This window comes from Anguilla rostrata, chromosome 12 (genome assembly GCF_018555375.3).
Source record: "Anguilla rostrata isolate EN2019 chromosome 12, ASM1855537v3, whole genome shotgun sequence".
NCBI lineage: Eukaryota > Metazoa > Chordata > Actinopteri > Anguilliformes > Anguillidae > Anguilla > Anguilla rostrata.
In genome coordinates this window covers 34,123,711-34,144,044 of record NC_057944.1, presented here as the reverse complement: position 1 = coordinate 34,144,044, position 20,334 = coordinate 34,123,711, and the positions used below count along the sequence as shown (strand labels likewise).

At 50.1% G+C, this 20,334-nt stretch overlaps 1 protein-coding gene across 1 annotated transcript in view; it reads left to right on the top strand.

The window, feature by feature from the left end:
* Positions 1 to 20,334, top strand: part of nbeab (neurobeachin b) — a 316,449-nt gene that overhangs the window by 263,514 nt on the left and 32,601 nt on the right. Inside the window, exons 44-46 of the mRNA XM_064301505.1 lie at positions 2,564 to 2,676; positions 15,366 to 15,506; positions 18,836 to 18,955. Of these exons, the coding sequence (XP_064157575.1) occupies positions 2,564 to 2,676; positions 15,366 to 15,506; positions 18,836 to 18,955 (374 nt within the window). The remainder of the gene's footprint in view (positions 1 to 2,563; positions 2,677 to 15,365; positions 15,507 to 18,835; positions 18,956 to 20,334) is intronic.

Genomic DNA, 20,334 nt, shown 5'->3' with positions numbered 1-20,334 from the left:
GCCTGGGGGAGTGTACAGTACTACAGTCTGCTACCTTACAGCAGCCTGGGGGAGTGTACAGTACTACAGTCTGCTACCTTACAGCAGCCTGGGGGAGTGTACAGTACTACAGTCTGCTACCTTACAGCAGCCTGGGGGAGTGTACAGTACTACAGTCCGCTACCTTACAGCAGCCTGGGGGAGTGTACAGTACTACAGTCCGCTACCTTACAGCAGCCTGGGGAGTGTACAGTACTACAGCGCTACCTTACAGCAGCCTGGGGGAGTGTACAGTACTACAGTCTGCTACCTTACAGCAGCCTGGGGGAGTGTACAGTACTACAGTCCGCTACCTTACAGCAGCCTGGGGGAGTGTGCAGTACTACAGTCCACTACCTTACAGCAGCCTGGGGGAGTGTACAGTACTACAGTCTGCTACCTTACAGCAGCCTGGGGGAGTGTACAGTACTACAGTCCGCTAGTCCGCTACCTTACAGCAGCCTGGTGGAGTGTACAGTACTACAGTCCACTACCTTACAGCAGCCTGGGGGAGTGTACAGTACTACAGTCCGCTACCTTACAGCAGCCTGGGGGAGTGTACAGTACTACAGTCCGCTACCTTACAGCAGCCTGGGGGAGTGTACAGTACTACAGTCCGCTACCTTACAGCAGCCTGGGGGAGTGTACAGTACTACAGTCCACTACCTTACAGCAGCCTGGGGGAGTGTACAGTACTACAGTCTGCTACCTTACAGCAGGCCTGCTGAGCGGGGGTGTACAGTACTACAGTCCGCTACCTTACAGCAGCCTGGGGAGTGTACAGTACTACAGTCCGCTACCTTACAGCAGCCTGGGGGAGTGTACAGTACTACAGTCCGCTACCTTACAGCAGCCTGGGGGAGTGTACAGTACTACAGTCTGCTACCTTACAGCAGCCTGGGGGAGTGTACAGTACTACAGTCTGCTACCTTACAGCAGCCTGGGGGAGTGTACAGTACTACAGTCTGCTACCTTACAGCAGCCTGGGGGAGTGTACAGTACTACAGTCTGCTACCTTACAGCAGCCTGGGGAGTGTACAGTACTACAGTCTGCTACCTTACAGCAGCCTGGGGGAGTGTACAGTACTACAGTCTGCTACCTTACAGCAGCCTGGGGGAGTGTACAGTACTACAGTCTGCTACCTTACAGCAGCCTGGGGGAGTGTACAGTACTACAGTCCGCTACCTTACAGCAGCCTGGGGGAGTGTACAGTACTACAGTCCGCTACCTTACAGCAGCCTGGGGGAGTGTACAGTACTACAGTCTGCTACCTTACAGCAGCCTGGGGGAGTGTACAGTACTACAGTCTGCTACCTTACAGCAGCCTGGGGGAGTGTACAGTACTACAGTCTGCTACCTTACAGCAGCCTGGGGGAGTGTACAGTACTACAGTCTGCTACCTTACAGCAGCCTGGTGGAGTGTACAGTACTACAGTCTGCTACCTTACAGCAGCCTGGGGGAGTGTACAGTACTACAGTCCATCTTCACTTAAAAAACCAAAGTTCTTATGATGGCTTAACACTGGTGAATGCTCACACATTGTTTTTCTTTTCAAATTAATTCATACTGTCCTTCTGTGTGACATAGAACTATTTTAATGTATGGTCATTGTTTGGTTTTGTTAATTAAGATTCTGCATCGTACATGGGGTTAGCTCAGTTTATTTATTTACACATATTTACGCGTCACACCCACTCCAGTGTAGATGCACTCAGCTCTAACAGCAGTGAGCTGGCTTTTGTGGAGATGTGGTATTTGGAAGAGGCTCCCTGGTTTTGCGCCCCCAACCCCACCCCCCCTCGATGGGCTGTATTTCCAGTGACAGATACTGCCATCTGAAAAGCATCTTCCCCCTCAAAAAAAGGGGAGGAAAAAGAAAAGAAAAAGAGAAACAAAAGGAATAAATCCAACATCTGGCATCTCTCAGCACAGCTGCATGTGGGCACCATCGCGCAGACCTACGCGAGTCACCATGGTTACCGGCACCGTGCCGGCCAATCGGGAGCCAGGCTCGGGCGGTGGCGGGGAGGGCACGGAGCATGCTGTGTCACAAGGCGTGGCCCCCCGAGGAATTTAAGTCCCTTTAACGTGCCACACTCAGTAATTACATTTACCACCGCAGCCAAAAAAACTACGATACCCATGGACAAAAATACCGTTTCAACTACTGAACTCTTCATAACCCACACTTCGGGTGTGTGTGTGTGTGTGTGATTGTATGCATGTGTGTCTATGCCTGTGTGTATGTATGTGTGTGTATGTATGTGCACATATAAAGCACTGTCATGGGCACATGTCTGAATTCTCACGTGTGTCTGGATCAGGTCCCAGTCAGGCTGCTTCCCAAGTCCTCGCGAGCCTGTGAAAACAGGAAGTACCTGTGAGACGGAGCCTGGCGGAGAGGTCTTTGAAAGGGTGGACTGTTGTGCTCGGGGTCCCCACGGTAACCCAAACTCTCATGCCTCCTCTCACAAACCCTCTCTCTCCCTCTCTCTCCCTCTCCCTCTGTCTCTCCCTCTCCCCCTCTCTCTCTCTCTCTGCAGGGAGGACCTATAACGATCTGAACCAGTACCCGGTCTTTCCCTGGGTCCTCACAAACTACGAGTCCGAGGAGCTGGACCTCACCCTCCCGGGGAACTTCAGAGACCTGTCAAAGGTACTCCTTCCCATCTGTCAGCGCCTGCACGGTCAGCGGGGGGTTTGGGGGGGGCTGGGGGGGGCTGGCGATTTCCTTATTCAGCAGCAGACTGTAACGTGACACCGCATTCAAAGAGGAAGTAATGGAGACATCATGCGCGGTGCACTTCTGTCGAAAAACCCGGGGCGAAAAAATTCGGCCCAGACCCCCAAACCGCTCGCTCGCTCGCGGCGTGTAGAGTTTAGTCACATGACCCCCTCGGCTCAACCCCCCCCCCCGGCTTTAGTCTGCCGTCGCTTCTCTCAAAACTCGTCATTTCTCCTCCGGCCTCGGGCCTCGGGCGTCAGGACTGACCGCCATGTCGCGGCTCCGCCTTCGCCGCGACGGCTTCACTGGAACACGCAGGCGGCCATTTTCTCCGCGTCCGTTCGTTGTTTCGGGCGGTTTTACGCGTTACGTTCGCCCCGCGTATCTCTTGCCCTCTGAGCAGCGTGAACATCGGCATGCGTCGCGTGTAAACGGAAAAGCCCCGTGCCGCACATGGTGGGGCTGGGGCGTGCCTTCACACGGTGCGGGACGACCCGATTCAAAGTCAAACAGCGCTCTCTCTTTTTTTTTTTTTTTAAATCAATGCCCTCGGCACACGGACCTTAAAATGACCCATAATTCCTCCCGGTGTCTGTGTGAGAGTGTTAGTCAAATCGGAATTTTCTCTGCATTACCCCCCCTAATCCCCGTAATAGGCCGGAGGCAGTGGGAGCGCACGGGGGGGGGTGGGGGGGGGGGGTTGGGTAATAAATTCAGCAGCGCAGGAATCCCATGGCCATTAAAACGCGATGTTCCCCGGTGCCTAATGTACGGGCGGAGCCTGCTGCCCCAGTCACGTCCCGGACTCAGCACTACCGCCGATACGCACCGGGACTCCCTCTACTTAAAGACACAATGCGTTAAAAAATATATATTAAAAAATTTGCTAATGAATTAGGAGGTACGCAGGTAATGCTGAGAGATTTTTGCTCAGTATGGTGACCCCGGCCTACCTCATCCCTCCGCTGTGTTCTGGCCCTGTTTCTCTCTCTCGCTCTCTCTCTCTCTCTCTCTTCATCTCTCTCTCTCCTCTGCGGCTCAGATTCACTGACCTGAAAACAATCGCATTCCTGTCTGAGCCCTGTTTTTTTCTCTCTCTCTCACTGTCTCTCATGCTCTCTATCTCTTTGTCCCTCTTTTTTTCTCCTCTCTCCATCTCTCTATCTTCCTCTCTTCTCTCTCTCTCTCTTGGATTTTCTCTGTTCTCCTTTCGGGTCCCTGCCTGTCTCTTTCTATCTGGTTCGTTCTCTCCTTCTCTTTGTCTCTCTCTCTCTCTCTCTCCATCTGTCTCTCCACACCGGCCCCTTGCTCTGCGAAGCTGTCCCGTTTCACAAACAGATTTATCACTTTCCACTTTTGGCCCCGTTGAAACGCGAGCTCTTCATCCAGCTTCCTGATAGATGGGAAGAGTGACAGAGGAGAATTCCCCGATGGGATCAATATTTGAAAAGGAGAGAAATCGAAAGAAAAGCAACAAAATGACAGGAAGACGAACTCCGGTCTCTCTCTCAAAGTGCTGATCAGAGCCACGTGGAATCAGGAGTAAAGGCAGTCAAGCGGTTCATACGGCGAAGAGCTTCTGCTGTTCACACTCCGGAAATCGACTGAGGAGATGATAGCTGAGAGAGAGATCACTGCGGGTGTGTGTGTCTGCGTGCATGTGTGTGTATGTGTCTGCATGTGTCTGTGTGTGTCTGTGTGCATGTGTGTGTATGTGTGTGCGTGTGGTGTGTGTGTGTGTGTGTGTGTGTGTGTGTGCATGTGTCTGTGTGCATGTGTGTCTATGTGTGTGCGTGTGGTGTGTGTGTGTGCATGTGTCTGTGTGCATGTGTGTCTATGTGTGTGTGTGTGCATGTGTGAGTGTGCGTATGCGTGTGCATATTTGTATGAGTGTGTGTGTGTGTATATATGTGTATGTGTGTGTGTGTGTGTGTGTGTGTGTGTGTGTGTGTGTGTGTGTGTGTGTTAGTATGAGTGTGTGTGTGTGTTAGTATGAGTGTGTGTGTGTGCGTGTGTGTGTGTTAGTATGAGTGTGTGTGTGTGCGTGTGTGTGTGTTAGTATGAGTGTGTGTGAGTGTGTGAGTGTATGAGTGCGTGTGTGTGTGTGTGTTAGTATGAGTGTGTGTGTGTGTGTGTGTGTGTGTGTGTTAGTATGAGTGTGTGTGTGTGTGTGAGTGTGTGTGTGTGTTAGTATGAGTGTGTGTGAGTGTGTGAGTGTATGAGTGCGTGTATGTGTGTGTGTGTGTGTGTTAGTATGAGTGTGTGTGAGTGTGTGAGTGTATGAGTGCGTGTATGTGTGTGTGTGTGTGTGTGTTAGTATAAGTGTGTGTGTGTGTGTGCTAGTATGAGTGTGTGTGTGTGTTAGTATGAGTGTGAGACAGTCAGACTCCCTGCCTGTAGGGCTGAGCGGGCCCTGCTAGCCCGCTGTGCTCATTCACCACATGCCCCTGACAGCCGGACTGGCACTTCCTCTGAAGCTGGCCGCTGTGCGCCTCCGGTCTGCCGTTGGCTGTGGGCTGTGCCCCCTGCTGTGGGTGGAGGAGACGGGCGGGGGTGGGCAGGGGTGGGCAGGGGTGAGGTGGTCGGGGGGTTGTTCCTCTCTGTCCTCAGTTTCCTGCAACAAGAGAAGAAAGATCTATCTAAGACTGTTCCTTTATTCCTAATACTAATACCTCAGTCTCACAAGGAGGAACACTACAGTGGAAAACCCTAGCATTCAGTCAGTAAGTCTGTCGTCAGTCAGTCAGTCAGTCTGTCAATTAATCACTTCATTTTATTTTCATTTAATGCTCTTCACACTTGGGTGTCCCAGGTACAAAATGCAGTACAGTGCTGATCAGTCAGTTACGAAAAGAGTTAAACTGAAGACGGGTGTTTTTGGTTTGTTCTCAGAAGTAGCCGTTATTTCAGCATTTCTGGTCTCAGATGAGAGATGAGGGGCATAGCCAGTGAAGGATCTCAGTCCCGCTGATCTGAGGTGGTACAGCCTGGGCACCAGTAGGCTAACCCTCGCATTGTTGCGCCTGTGTCATGTGAAGCATGTCTGATTCTGGGGTGTTTTGCTGTGTAAGCTGTCATGCTTCCAGCAGTTGGGTAATCACACACACGCAGACACACTCGCACACAATCTCTCTCTCTCTCACACACACACGCAGACACAGACAGACACACACACACACACACACACATTCAGACATGCGCACATGAACACACACACAGACACACACAATCTCTCTCTCTCACACACACACACACACACACTCTCTCTCTCTCTCTCACACACACACACACACACACACACTCTGGCTCTTTGTTCCCCGCTGTCTGTGCGCAGGGCTGCAGGTGGATGGAGGTGAGGGGTTGGTCCTCTGGCCCTGTAGAGACAGTTATGTATTGTAATGTATTCCGCTGACATCCTCCCAGGCTGTTTACAGTGCCCAGCCGCAGTCATTAGCATGAGTTCACAAGCCCCCGTCTCCTGACAGTTGTCCTTGGAACCCCCAGGGCTGTGATTCTGAAAGTTCAAAGCTAGTAGAGCGGGGTGGGGGGGTGGGAGTGGAGGTGGAGGGGGGGAGGAGGGGGGGGGGGGGTTTGGGTTGGGTGCTCTGCCCCCTGTGCCCCTGTACTGGCAGGCTGCTCTTTTGTTCCGTTATGTACTGTACCACACATTTCTGTGTGTGCGTGTGTGTGTGTGTGTGAGTGCGTGTGTGTGCATGTATGTGTGTGTGTATGTGAGTGTGCATGTGTGCATGCAGGCATGTATTTGTGCGCGTGTTGGTTTGTGTGTGTGTGTGCTCTAGTCTGTGTGTGTCTGTGTGCGTGTTTGTGTGTGTGTGTGTATGTGTTTATATGTCATACATATATAGATGAGCTTGCTTTCATTGACTCTGAGTGTTTGCTTCTGTATGTTTGTGTTTGTGTATCAGTTAATCTGCATTTTCATGATTTTCATGGAATGAGTGTCAGAGAGGTGTGTGTGTACGTGCGTGCGTGCATGCATGTGTGTGCATGCGTGTGTGTGTGTACTTGCGTGCGTGCGTGTGTGTATGTGCATGTGTGCATGCGTCCGTGCGTGCGTGTGTGTGTGCTTGGTGTGCGTGGTGTGTGTGTGCTTGCGTGCGTGTGTGTGTGCTTGCGTGCGTGTGTGTGTGTGCATGCGTGTGACTAAGTGTGTGAATGTGTGAGTGCGTGTATGTGTGTGTGCGTGTGGGTGTGCATGTGTGTGTGTGTGCTTGCATGTGCGTGTGTGTGTGTGTGTGGTGCTTGCGTGCGTGGGGGTGTGTGTGTGTGTGTTTGGGCGTGTTGGTGTGTGTGTGTGTGCTTGCGTGGGGTGCGGGGTGTGTGTGTGCTTGCGTGTGCGTGTGTGTGTGTGTTTGCGTGTGCGTGTGCGTGTGCGTGTGCGTGCGTGTGTGTGTGTGTGCTGTGCGTGGTGTGTGCTGTGTGTGTGTGTGTGTGTGCTTGCGTGTGTGTGTGTGTGCTTGCGTGTGCGTGTGTGTCTGTGTGTGTGCTTGCGTGTGCGTGTGTGTCTGTGTGTCCTTGCGTGTTTGCTTGTGCGTGTGTGTGTGTGCGTGCGTGTGAGTTATTCAGCAGTCTTTCTCAGGAAGGTGCGGTGGAGCTCTCATTCTGCAGACTCTCCCGTGCTCACACAGGCCCGGCGTGAGTTCCCCAGGCCAGTGGAGCTGCGGAATACCATTAGGCTGCGTGAGCAGGTCAGGTGACCGCTGAGCAGGAAGCAGCTGCCAATCAGAGCCGCCGCAGGAATCGCCTGCAGGTCCCTTGTCATCATCGCCATTATCTGAAGTCACTGGACTGTGTGGCAGATATGAGTCTTGATGCCGTGCCTTCGCACGCCTACGCACCTGCAGAATCCTGTCCGACCGAGCCCTCCGTACGGCGGGATGAGCAACCGCCAAAAAATCGAGTCGTCACCGCCGGGGGGGAAACGGCGCGTTATTGGGTGACAGGGGCCCTTCCCACGTCAACCCTCTGTCTCATTAGACGTGTTTGTACTTTTTTAAAGATTATTTCCCCTTCACTTCATTGGCAACTGGCTTGTCAGGAGGAAAAACAAGAAGAAGAAGAAGACGAAGACGAGAAGAGAGAGGAAGATGTCTCCACGGCGGCTTTTTAATTGCCGAACGTGTAAATGAACGCACCCCCCCCCCACAGCACGTTAGCACGTTAGCGCTCGCTTCGTTCTGGGCACGCCCAGTTATAACCCCGCCTGCTGTGTTTTCAGGACTGTGTTTACCTCGACGATATTTTGTGAGTCTTCGACTGGAACTAATGCGCGTTCTCTGTCTAAACATCTCCGGTGGAGGTAAACAGACGGCAGGCAGGAAGAAGTATACAGCTGTGGTACAAAAGGAAGATGCAAATTCTTACTGCAGTGGTTTCTTTAAAAATCCATTTGTGGTGCTTGTGAATCCTTACAAATGACTGTCCTAGCTGTAGCATAGGACCAAGGTTCTGTTGCTTCTTTTTTGTTATTGTTGGTAGCCAGGAATAACAAACAGCAGTAAACAGAAAATGAAGGGAAGGGAAAACATCTTGTCAGTTTCATTTTTAACACGGCCATACCTTGAGATTTTCTTGCGTAAAAACTAAAAAAAATAAATAAATAAAGTGTACAGTCACAGTTTGTTTCAGATGAGACGAACGCGAGACGCTGATTCTCCTCCTCTCCGCCTCGCTCGTTTTTAATATGGCCGCCTCTCGTCCTCTCCGCTGTCACACGCGGTACACGCTCGCGCCCACGGAGGGCCGCGCACTTCAGAGAGATGCACCCTGGGTAACGCAGACGGGGACCGGCTGCTAAAAATGAGCTCTCGTTTCTGCGCCGTTCTGAAAGCTGTGTCTCCCCCCCCCCCCTCGGCGAGGCTGGCCGGGAGCACGGGAGGCTTTTGTTTCGACTCGAGAGCGTTGTCGCGTTGGATCGAAGCGGCGCTCGGCTCGTCTCCTTCCCCCCCCCGACGAGGCGGGCGAACGCAGGCGTGACCCCTTTCCTGACGGCGCTTCGCCAGTGATGTCATTTCCTCAGAAAAAAAATAAAAATAAAATGCGGCGTGCTCGTTTCAGAGAGAGGCAGCGCTGATATCACAAAACGAGAAGAACGAAAAAAAAAAAGCAATTTTCCTTTCTTTCCCCACATACACACACACACACACACACACACACACACACACACACACACACACATACACACACACACAAGCGTGTGTTTGTGGTACATTTGTTATTCTAACCGTGCGTTTCTGAGATAGATAAATAAATAAATAGATAAGCAACGCTGTCCGGGCAGGAGCGCTTGCCCTAATTATTCATGATGGCAGTGATTTGTCTTCGGTGGAAGGCTGACGCGTGGGCGATTCAGACGGGCGGGCCCTGTCCGCGCTCGTTTCGTTTTGTTTTGTTTGCCGGGCTGCGCTTTTAAAGGGGGTGGGGTGGGGGGTGTGGGGTGGGGGGGGGGGGGGGGTCAGGTGTAATTCGGCCAGCTCCAGCTCCCGTGCCGGTGAACTCCGGAGTGTCCGGATCGGTTATTACGGCAGATTGGTTGTTACGGTCCGTCCCGGATCGAGGCGGGGGGAACGAAGGCGCCGCTAATGAAACGAAACCGGAGGCGAAGTCCGGGGGATGCCAGCGCTGGCCGCGGCTCATCAGCCCTCCTCAGCCGCGGCTCCGCGGCGCTAATGGCTAGCGTCGGAGGCTCTTTGTGGGTACTTAAGTGCAAAAACACCACTGGGCCCTGTTAATTTCGCTGCTAACGAGCTAATTGGGAATGCTATAATTCCCTTCGCGTCTCTGTTGTTAAGAGGAGCGTTTGATAAGTTGCGTTCAATGTCGGTGGTGAGAGAAGGGAACTTTATTTTATTTTATTTTATTTTGGCAATGGTGAGAATTTTCAACCCTTTTACGCTTCTGCCTCCTCACGGTCTTCCATTCTGATCAGGGGAGGGCTCTGAAATACTCTCTGAACCTCCCTCACCACCCCCCCCCCTTCCCCCCCACCCCCCTCGGGGTACCTGAAGGGATTTCATGGGGGAAGGATGTGAGGGATGCCAGATCGGCGGGGTGTTCCCGGCTGAATGTAAACAGGTCTGACAGAGGCTACTGGAGGATTCCGCTCACGGTCGCCTTCCCATGAGCCTTTGCGGTCCCGAGGGCCGAGCCTCTCACCTTATTTTTTGATATTTGTGCGTTTTCCATCTTGTTCTCCATTGGAAATAGAGCAAGGTGTCTTGTTTTTGTGGTTTCCCCTTCTGAAATCTCTCCCCACTGGGGACCCCCCCCCCCCCTCGATTAAAAAGTATAATTCTGTGAAACCTGCCATCAGTAAATATGGGACATCATTGTAATCTGTGCAAAAGCAATAACTGCAAAAGAAAGCTGCCTTGTCCTGTTATTATTACATTTTTGTTATTGTTCTTTACTCGTCTCAGCAAGCTGATCTGTCGTACTTCACCTATATATATATATAACTCTGTGTTGTGTTGTTTTCACACACCTTTTGGCTTCACGTCTCCTCTTCCCGGTGACAAACCTGGATGATTTCATTCACAGTTAATGTCAGTTAAAGTCTGATTAGCTGGTGCTCAGAAGCGTTCGTCTCCATCTGCCGTCGTCTGGATAAACTGTGGTTGTGGTGAGCACGGAACGGGAGACAATCAGGGTGCCGTTTACGATCTGAGTAATGCTCAGTGGGTTGTGGTCTGTGTCTTATCGTTTGTCCGTTGTGTGATTATGGATATTGATTTGTGTAATATGAGGGCTAGAGGACGTGAGCCTTGTCTTTGTCCCTGCTGGCCAACTGGTCCCCTTTTGTTTTGCCCTTCGTTCAGGATGCTGAATACCTGAGTTATAAAAACACTTGCAAAATGCGATGATCACCTGAGCTGAGTTTGGCGTTATCTAGCCGCAAAGACCCGCGTGAACTGAGCCTGGCTCGGTTCCACCAGCAGAATTTTTTTTTTTTTAACGGTTTTTGAGAATTTCTGGTGGCCTACAGCCAGGGAAAAACCTGTGCTTCACACGACTCATAAATTTCTACTCATTTCAATAAACATCTCTCTCTCTCTCTCTCTCTATCTCCCTCTCTCTCCATCTGAGGAGAAATGCAGAGGGCTCTTGACTATTCCCTAGCCCTTCAGCTCTCAGTCTGCTGAGTCTGTTCAGGGAGACTCGTGAAGGTTCTGCAAGCTCAGGCCTGAGACCCTGTGGCTTCCTAGTCACTGGAGTAAAGGGGAGAGCAGGGCGGGGTTGTGGGGTGAGGTGGGAGGGTTGGTGGGTGGATTTGGAGCTGCGGTTTGCACCCAGTCCTTATTTCAGGCCTTCATCTGCAAAAAGACAGCAGTTTTTAATTTGGCGGCATTAACCTCACTGAAAGCGTTCCCATTTTTCAGGCCGAGGGCCTCCTGGAAGGCCCTGTGACCGTAGCGGTCGTGACCGTAGCGGTCGGCGTGTCGTATGGAAACGGCTGTGGAAAAGGGGCTCGGAGCTGCCTGTAATAATGCAATAACACGGTTATTTTAACGTCTCGGATAATCTCTAATTATGGAGAGACGTCGGTCTCTGTGTGGCTGCTATGGCCGCGACATGTGCGCGTGTGTGTGTGTGCGTGTGTGCCTGCGTCTGTGTGTTTTGTGTGTGTGTGCATGTGTGTTTGTGTTTATGTGTGGGTGTGTGTGTGCGTATGTGTGCGCACACGTGTGTGTTTTGTGTGTGTGTGTATGTGTCTGTGTGTGTGAGTGTGAGAGCAAGAGCGCGCGTGCGTGTGTGTGTTTTGTGTGTGTGTGCTTGTGTGTGTTTTGTGTGTGTGTGTGTGTGTGTGTGCGCTTGTGTGTGTGCGTGTGTGGGTTTTGCGTGTGTGCGTGTGTTTTGTGTGTGCGAGAGATTTCCCATGGCTCTATTGGTGGCATGCTAGACACGGCCGTCTTGCGGTCACGTTTGGGCTCATCGCATCAGCTGAGCATTCTCTGGCTGCTGTCGATTACATCATTCTTCCGCCCCCCCCCCCCCTCCGCCCACACCCCCTCTACACACCGCACCCGTGACTTCATCTGCTCTGAGTATATTAATATTGACTGCCGATGCACCTCCAAGGCTTACTTATTGGATTGGGTGATTGAAAAGATGGGGGAGGCAATCTATCCGCTACTAAATGTGTTTTTAAAGAAGCAATTACAGTGACTTAAACAACAGCTGAAAGTGCAGCGGCCACCGGGGGGTGAGGGCCCGGCCGGAGGGCCCGGCTCTCTAATGTATTTAATTGAAAATGAGAGGAAGGAGAAAGGGGTTCACAAATCAATGGTCCAATACGGCCGGCCGCAAAAGGCCAGAACACTCAAGGCGCACGATTCCAACAGCAGAGTCATTTCTGCGCAAACTGCCTCAGTTTCTCCCTTCGTTAACTTCCTTCCTTTCTTTTTTTTTTTCTTTAAACCAATTTTTACTTCCCTGTTTTATTTCACTTTCCCAGTTAAGAGTGCCCGATTTGTGGAGCCCAGTCTCATTGCTGCAGACTCCTCTATCAATTTTGGCAGGCAGAAAAATAGGACAGCCTTTTTTTCCAAAGGGCTTTAGCCGCTGTTTGTTAGCAGTCTGCAAGCTAGGGTAACGCTAGGGTGAGTGTGGAAACCGCTGTGGCACCAGTTCCCACATGACCCCGGTAACCTATCGGGCTAAATCGCGACAGATTTTGGTGCCTATTTTTACGTGCCACAAGCCTTCGTTAGCTGATGTTACACTCGCTCTGTCAACTCAGGTGCCGTTAGCTAGCTGGGTAGCGTTAAACGCAGTCAAAATTCCAAAAACAAAACGGCATGCAGGCATGCTAGCCTGTCTAGTTAAATATGCATGTGAATGCATGGGTCTGACCTGTGGCCTGTGGTGTGTGACGTCCCTGAGCAGCAATGCCGCCAGTCAGGCTCTCCGCTCTGGAGCTGTTAGCCACAGTCGCTAATGGCTTGGACAGGATTGAATACCAGACCGCAGATAACATAGATAAGAACACAGTGGCCGGGATTCAGTGAACATCTGTCCTTATCTTTGGGCCTAATGGGCAAAAGCGAGGTTTGTTTTTCAAGCAGTTTGTGAAGAAACTTCACCTATAAGTCAAAATTAAGGACGGATTTTGTTTGAATACAGGCCGTTGTCTGGAAGATATTTGAAATGCGGTGTGTTTCCTCTTGCCATTTGCAGTATATCTTGCTATCGCAAGACGTGTAGCTGCGGTGTAGCGTAACAGTTAGGGGCCTGGGCTTGTAACTCTGAAGTTGCGGGTTGTAATTTTCCTTGAGCGAGGTACTTAGCCTAAACTGCTTCAATAAATATGCATCTGTGTAAATGGATTGTATGTAAAGAATGTAAGTTGTGTAAGTCGCTCTGGAAGTACATCTGATATATGGCTAAACTGTAAACGTGAAATGTAAATGGTCTTAACCATTCATCTTTCGGACAGAGCACTCATGGATTTTATGTCTTCTATGCGTTATTAGTATAGAATACCAGAATGTTCCGCAGTCTGTAATAGTTGACTGTGGCATGGTCTAGACTGGATGTGGGGTGATAACCTGTATCTCTGCTGAAAGTGTGTGTGGTGTGTGTGTGTGCTTGTGCGTGTGTGTGTGTGTATGTTTGTGTGTGTGTGTGTGTGTGTGTGTCTGTGTTTATCTGTGTGTGTGTGCGTGTGCTTGTGCGTGTGTGTGTGTCTGTGTCTGTGTGAGGGTGTGTCTGTGTGTGTATATGTGTGTTTATCTGTGCATGTGCGTGTGTTTATGTGTGTGTGTGTGTGTGTGTCTGTGTGTGTGCGTGTGTGTGTGTGTGTGTGTGTGTGTGTGTGTGTGTGCGTGCGTGCGTGCGTGCGTGCGTGCGTGCGTGTGTGTGTGCGTGCCCGTGCCCGTGTGTGTGTTTATGTGCGTGTGTGTGTGTGTGCGTGTATGTGGAAGTGTCATGCTAAAGGCAAACGCATGCTCTTTGCTGGCGGTACAGTGCACCGTACAGAAGCCTCATGTAGGGCTTTAGTGTGGATGGAGGCCGGGGCGCGTTTGACACTGTTTTTGGAACGCGGGCGCGCCCGGGTGTGTACCGGGTCGGGCAGGGTTAATCCTGGAGGATTACCCTCGACATTCTAAAGGAGCCGTCCCGTCACGCCGTCCGCCCCCCTGTACCCTCCCCACCCCCCCACCCCCACCCCCGCACCCTCCCCGTTCGCCCCCATAAACACGGCAGTGAGACACGCTGCTGCAGCGCTAAAAGTTTTTTAGGGGCGCGGTGAAAATAATGGGGCCTGACAGACAAATCCCAGAGCGAAGCCCGGAGTCTGCGCCGGCCGCTCGACGCTGCGCTTATTAATGGCGGTCTGCTCTCAGTGGCGGATCTGCGAAGTCTCAGCGTCAAACGCTGACAGTGATTACACGCACGGCACCGTGCACCACCCCTCCCCTACCCAGCGTTCGGGGTTCTGCAGCCCCGAGACCCCAGAGAGGCTGCTGCTGCAGGCTTGTGTGTGTTCGGGTTCTCTTGTCTGATGGACATGCGTTGCCGTAGCGCAGTGGGAAATGCACTAGAACCCCCCCGTATTTAAACGTAGGGGATACACCTGTGCCCTTTTTTTTCTAAGCAGTTTTCCGATGCTTTGATTGAACGAACCCCCTCTATTGCCACCGCAAGTGTTGTTTTCTTTACCATGAACACATGAACAATATTTGATATAGCATGTATTCATTTATAATGTTTCAGTGACCGACACATTCAGTCTGATCACAGATGCAGTATACTCGTATCTTTTTAACTAATTAAAATGCATGAATAGAACTCGAAATTAATTCAAAAAGCCAATAAGCTGAATATCAACAAAGAAGACTCAGTAAAAGGGTATTTTTAGCCAAACATCCATTTAATTCTGAAATTTTAATTAGCTATTTCCTGGATAAGGCCCAAATATCATTTTTTACCTTAACATTTATTTTTTAATTAGTGAGAAATACCTACTTATTAAGAATAAAAATAACTGCATTGTAGTGACATGCCAGAAGAACATATTAATAAAGGCCACTGTTCTTTTGAAGTTCTGGACTTCCACACATTTCAGGCCTTTAGCTGTGACCTGCCACATCATGACAATGCTCTTTCAAGTAATCCCATAATTAACTATGTTTTTAGAAGTGTATTATAATTTCCCTAAAATCCCCCTATAAGTTTTTTTTTTTCTTTAAAGTAATATCTGTATTTGTGCCATGGTCTGTTTGATGAGTCTTTCTCTGTAAAGCAAGGTCTGGTTACAAATGTAGTGAGTTATTTTGAGAAATAAACTGTTAAAATTAGCCAACATAATTGCCTTATTCTTTACTGGCTTGAGTACTGGACCCCAGTGAATGGTGCTGTGCGATTGACCCCAGAGAATAGAGCCATAGCAACTAAATCTGTTTGTGTGGTGTTTGGCTTGCAGAAGTAAGTCGTATGAAATCAGGACAGAGCGTTGAAGCGAGTGTGACACCTGGACATTTTCCAGTGCCGATTTTAAGAAAGCGTTTGAACTTTTTTCCAGGTCCATTAGAGGAAAACGGCATCACTCTGTTTCTTAACTCTTGGTTTGTGTGTCTTTTTTAAAAATTTCTCGTCAGCCAATCGGAGCCCTGAACCCCAAGCGCGCCGTGTTCTACGCGGAACGCTACGAGACGTGGGAGGAGGACCAGACGCCCCCGTGCCACTACAACTCCCACTACTCCACCTCCGCCTCCACCCTGCGATGGCTGGTCAGAATAGTGAGTACCGTCCCAAACCGTGTCCCCAGCTGCCATCCTGGACCCTGAACCCTGAACCCTGCTCCCAGTCCGTCCTGAACCCTGAACCCTGAACCCTGCTCCCAGTCCATCCTGGTACTATAGTACTCCATTCTAAACCTTAAACTCATCCGTCCGTCCATCCATCCATCCATCCATCCATCTATTATCTATACCCGCTTATCCTGGGCAGGATCGTGGAGGGTGCTGGACCCTATCCCAGCATGCATTGGGCGAGACCTTAAACTCAGTACTCCCCAAATAGTCATCTTAAACCCAAGTCTAAACTGGTCCTGCTGGTACCATGGCTTGTCCCATCCTAAAGCCTAAATCTAAGTACCCTCTCCCCCAACATGTACTCTCAAACTTGGAACAGGAACTGTTGGAACCAGGGGTACCCCTACACAAAAGCCTAAATTTATAGGGTTATAGGCCTTATAGGGTTCACTGTAATCATAATTCCCTTACAATCTTATTAATTATATTAACCCTATAAGGGATCCCTGTTTAAGATTATAATTGATTAAGATTACAGTGACTCCTATAAGGGGCCCCCTATAACTATAATCCTAAACCATCTACAGTCTTGAAGTGATCCCTTATAGCAGTGGTGTCAAACTCGTGCCATGGAGGGCCGTGTGTATGCAGGTTTTCATTCCAGCCTCAGATCTTGATTATATAATTAGTTAAATTATTTGCTGAATTAGGGATGCAGGTTTGTGCACAATGGTGACCCGACGTCTATGGTGACCCGCATTGTCTAAATAAAATTTTTCTTATATTCTGTGCTTCAATGCAGTTAAACGCATATGGCTGAATGAGTAATTGGACTCAATTAAGGCAGCATTAATTGGTTGGAATGAAAACCTGCATACACACGGCCCTCCATGGCACGAGTTTGACACCACTGCCTTATAGGGTTCACTGTAATCTATAACCCACTATAATCTTAAACAGTAACCTTTGTACTGGTCACTGTAATCTCAATCTTAAACTCACTATAATCTTAAAAAGTAACTCTTTATAGTGATCGATATAATCTTAAACCTTATTTCAAACTCTGAACCCTATCCTTTGTTGGCTTCTATAAACGGCTGGTCCAGCCACGTCCCCAAAAAAATACCCAGCCAACAATCTGGAGTCATAAGCAGGTTATTAAAAAGAGAAAATAGTCATAATTATAAAAAAACAGCCATAAAATATGAATCTGTCATCTGTCCCTGGCCTTTACATCATTTGCATCCACATGAAATGACAGATTTCAGAGTGTTCCAAGATAAGGTTGTAAGGTTCACGACGTGAGGAAATACGAAGTGGAATTGCACCAGACAGATTTCAACAACGCATTTTATGCCAGCAGGAAAGAAATAGCACCACACTGAACACACTACCGCTATGCAGACTAGCTGGAGCTAGCTGTGAAACGGAGTGCTTATGGATTTTATTCTCCAGCATGTGCCACACTGCAGGATTCGTACAATCACGCGAACGTGGTTGTACAGAAAATAGGATTAGCCGATTTTCAGTTGGCAAAAAGTTGGCCACCAGGGAGTCTCCCTGGGAACGTTTTCGCTGGCCAGTATTCTGAGGTGCGCTGGCTGGGTGGAGAGTTTTGAGTAACGCGCGGCAGACGCGCTTGCGACAGGTTTATGTGCGCTGCGCGTTTCAGACGGCGAGGAGACGCGCGGCTCTGTCCTCGCCGCTCCGTAACTCCGCCCCCGTCGCTGCGGCAACGGGGACCGCTGGCTGTGTCGTGGACGCGCGGGCCGCGAGCGTGGGCGTGGTCCCCCCCCAAAGGGCCGTCTCCAAAAACCAGCCCAAGACTCATTTGAGATGGGCTGCAGGATCCCCCTCGTTAATTTGTAAAAATTCCGGCTAAATATTTTAATTGCTGATTTCTGTACCCTCCCCAATTAAGAGTGGACTCTGATGGAAGGATGGTTGGAGGGGGGGCCGGGGGGGGGGGAGGGGGGATCTTCTGACAGCTTTCACGCTGGGCCTCTTCTCTCCATCTCGGCTGATCTGATGTCTCCATCCCCTCTGCACCGCGGTGCTTTCCCCCGGACTGACAACACCAAATTTAAGCCAATTAAAAAACGGCGCTGTGCAGATAGCAGCCCAGGAGACGGGTGATGAATTCGGCCCTGGGGCGTGAGTCTGTAAAATGAGCCGAATTTTCGCACACTCTCCGTCTCACGCACACACACACCCCCTCATGTGCATACGGACCGGCCAGACACACACACACACACACACCCCCTCATGTGCATACGGACCGGCCAGACACACACACACGACACACACACACACACACCCCTCATGTGCATACGGACCGGCCAGACACAAGCGCTGAGTTTGAAGCCTGTCCCAGTTTTTACATTTTTTTTGTTTTGGTTTTTTTTTCTTTTTTGCCTGACATTTTCTGTTCCTGAAAATGCCGGTAAGCGAGCGCTCAGCATGAGGGCGAATGTTGCTGCCGTCTTTTTTTAACTTATTTTTGTTCAGCTGTAGTGTGGATCTCTCGCGCTTTTCCCTCTCTTTTTCTCTCTCTCTTTTTTAAACAAACGAGGGAGATGCGTGCGTTCTGGTTTGTTGCTGTATTGCGCTCCTGTTTTGAGCGGACGCGGCTTGTGTCTTGAGCGTGGAGCGTGCTCACTGAGCCCCAGGACCCCCTGCAGTAAGACGGCACGTCACGTTAGCGCCAAGCTGTCGTACCCGCTCTCCCAGAATGCCCTGCTGCACGGCCCTGTAATGCTGAAATCTCATTGGCCGCAGAGATGGGATGGGTCTGTCCAGCAATGATAGGGGAGTTCTGCCTGAGCATCCCATCATCCCGAAAAAAGGGTGAATTTTCACCAGGCAATGGAGAAGAGAGACATTAAATATTTTCAACAACTTGCGCACCAATCAGGTTCGAGTATTGATTGTAATGCAGAACATGACTTGTACTTGGTCACCCCTCCCACACGCACACACATGCACACACACACACACACATACACACGCACACCCACACACACACACACGTACACACGCTCACTTTTCTCCTTGCAGCTGTAATCATTAGCTCTGTTCCGGTATTCATATTTCAGGTTTGAGTCCACTGATATGCGCTGTGCACCTCCTGACCCTGTGATTTCATGCTAGAGCGCCCTTCTCAGACGACACGGCGGTTACGGTGTTATGACTACAGCACGGGGTCACCTCGTGGGCCCGGCCCGTGTCTGGATGACCAGAAGGGTGCGAGGCCTTTTCGGACACGCGCGCGGGACAGGCGCACTGAGACGCCTGTGTTGCTTCCTCCTCCTCAGGAACCCTTCACCACGTTCTTCCTCAACACCAACGACAACAAGTTCGACCACGCCGACCGCACCTTCTCCGCCATCGCCCGGTCCTGGAGGAACTGCCAGCGGGACACCTCCGACGTCAAGGTGAGGCCTGCTCAGCCAACATTTTCAAATTTATTTCATTTTTTATTTATTTATTTTTTTAACTTTGTGCAGCTGCCTGAAATAGCCCGCCATGTTGGAGTAAGCCTGGGCAAGCTTGCGGTCCTCAGTGTTTACCCTAAAGACGGATACTAATTAATGACATGTTTGTTACCCACACAGTGGCATTAGTGGGCGGGGGATGGGGGGTAGAAGCTAGGCTAGGTCCAGAACCCGTGAAAAGAAAGACATCTATTGTGCTGAAGCAGTATTTCCCATAAGCATTCTGCTCAGAGGCGGGATATACATCTTTTATATCCCAATGACAAAAAAAAGAAATGTCTTTTAAAAAAATAAATAAAGATTTATACAAAACTGACAGAAAGTTTTTTTTTCTCCTCTGTGCAGATGCGAAGCTGCGGAGAGAGAAACAGAGAGAGAGAGAGAGGAGAGAGAGGGGGAGAAAAAGAGAGAGGGGTGGGGGAGAGGAGAGAGAACGAGAGAGGGGGGAGAGAGAGAGAAACAGAGAGAGAGAAAGAGGGGAGAGAGTGCGAGAGAGAGCGAGAGAGTGCAAGAGAGAAAGCGCAAGAGAGAGAAACAGAGAGAGAGACAGGAGAGAGGGAGAGAAAAAGAGAGATGGGTGGGGGAGAGGAGAGAGAGAGAGTGGGAGAGAGAGAAACAGAGCGAGAGAGAGAGATACTTCTGTAGCCGAGCCCTGCTGATTCTCCTGCGTCTGGCTGTCTCTGTAACACGCAGCAGGAATAGGCACTGACCTCAAAGTGTCATATTTTTCTAGCACACCCAGCATTGGGTTAGTGTTGCCTTGGGCAATTAATAAAGCATTAATGACAAAAGCTATTTAAAATGTAGTCTGTTATGTACAGACAGGGCTTTTAGTTGCCAGAAAGCAGCTAACAATGAATTTTAAGCTGAGTTTCAATGTGCGGACTGCAAGCCAGCAGCCTAATATTCTAATACCACCCTGTTAACAAATACAGTCTACTTTAAACCACTTGTATGTCTGCCTGGATCTGTTTTTACACAGATTAAACTGGCACTGATAGGCTTTAGGTTAGGCTAAGGACTCCACTGTGCCGTTCTGCGTTGAAGCTGGAGGTATTTTTCATAATGTATAAGCACCAGGATTTCCGTAGTGGGGGTTGTGTGCGATGTTTTTAGTTTCAGTGCGTATGGTGTAAGACTTGGTGCTTGTGTTCGCAGACAGCTTGGCTGGCCTGTGGCTTCAATGGGGGAAAGGTCCACTTCCACTCTACTATATGTAGGAGCTGTTTTTTCTGCTTCCATTTCACCATGCACATGCACACACACACACACAAACACACACGCACTCATGCACACACACATGCTGAAACGCACACACA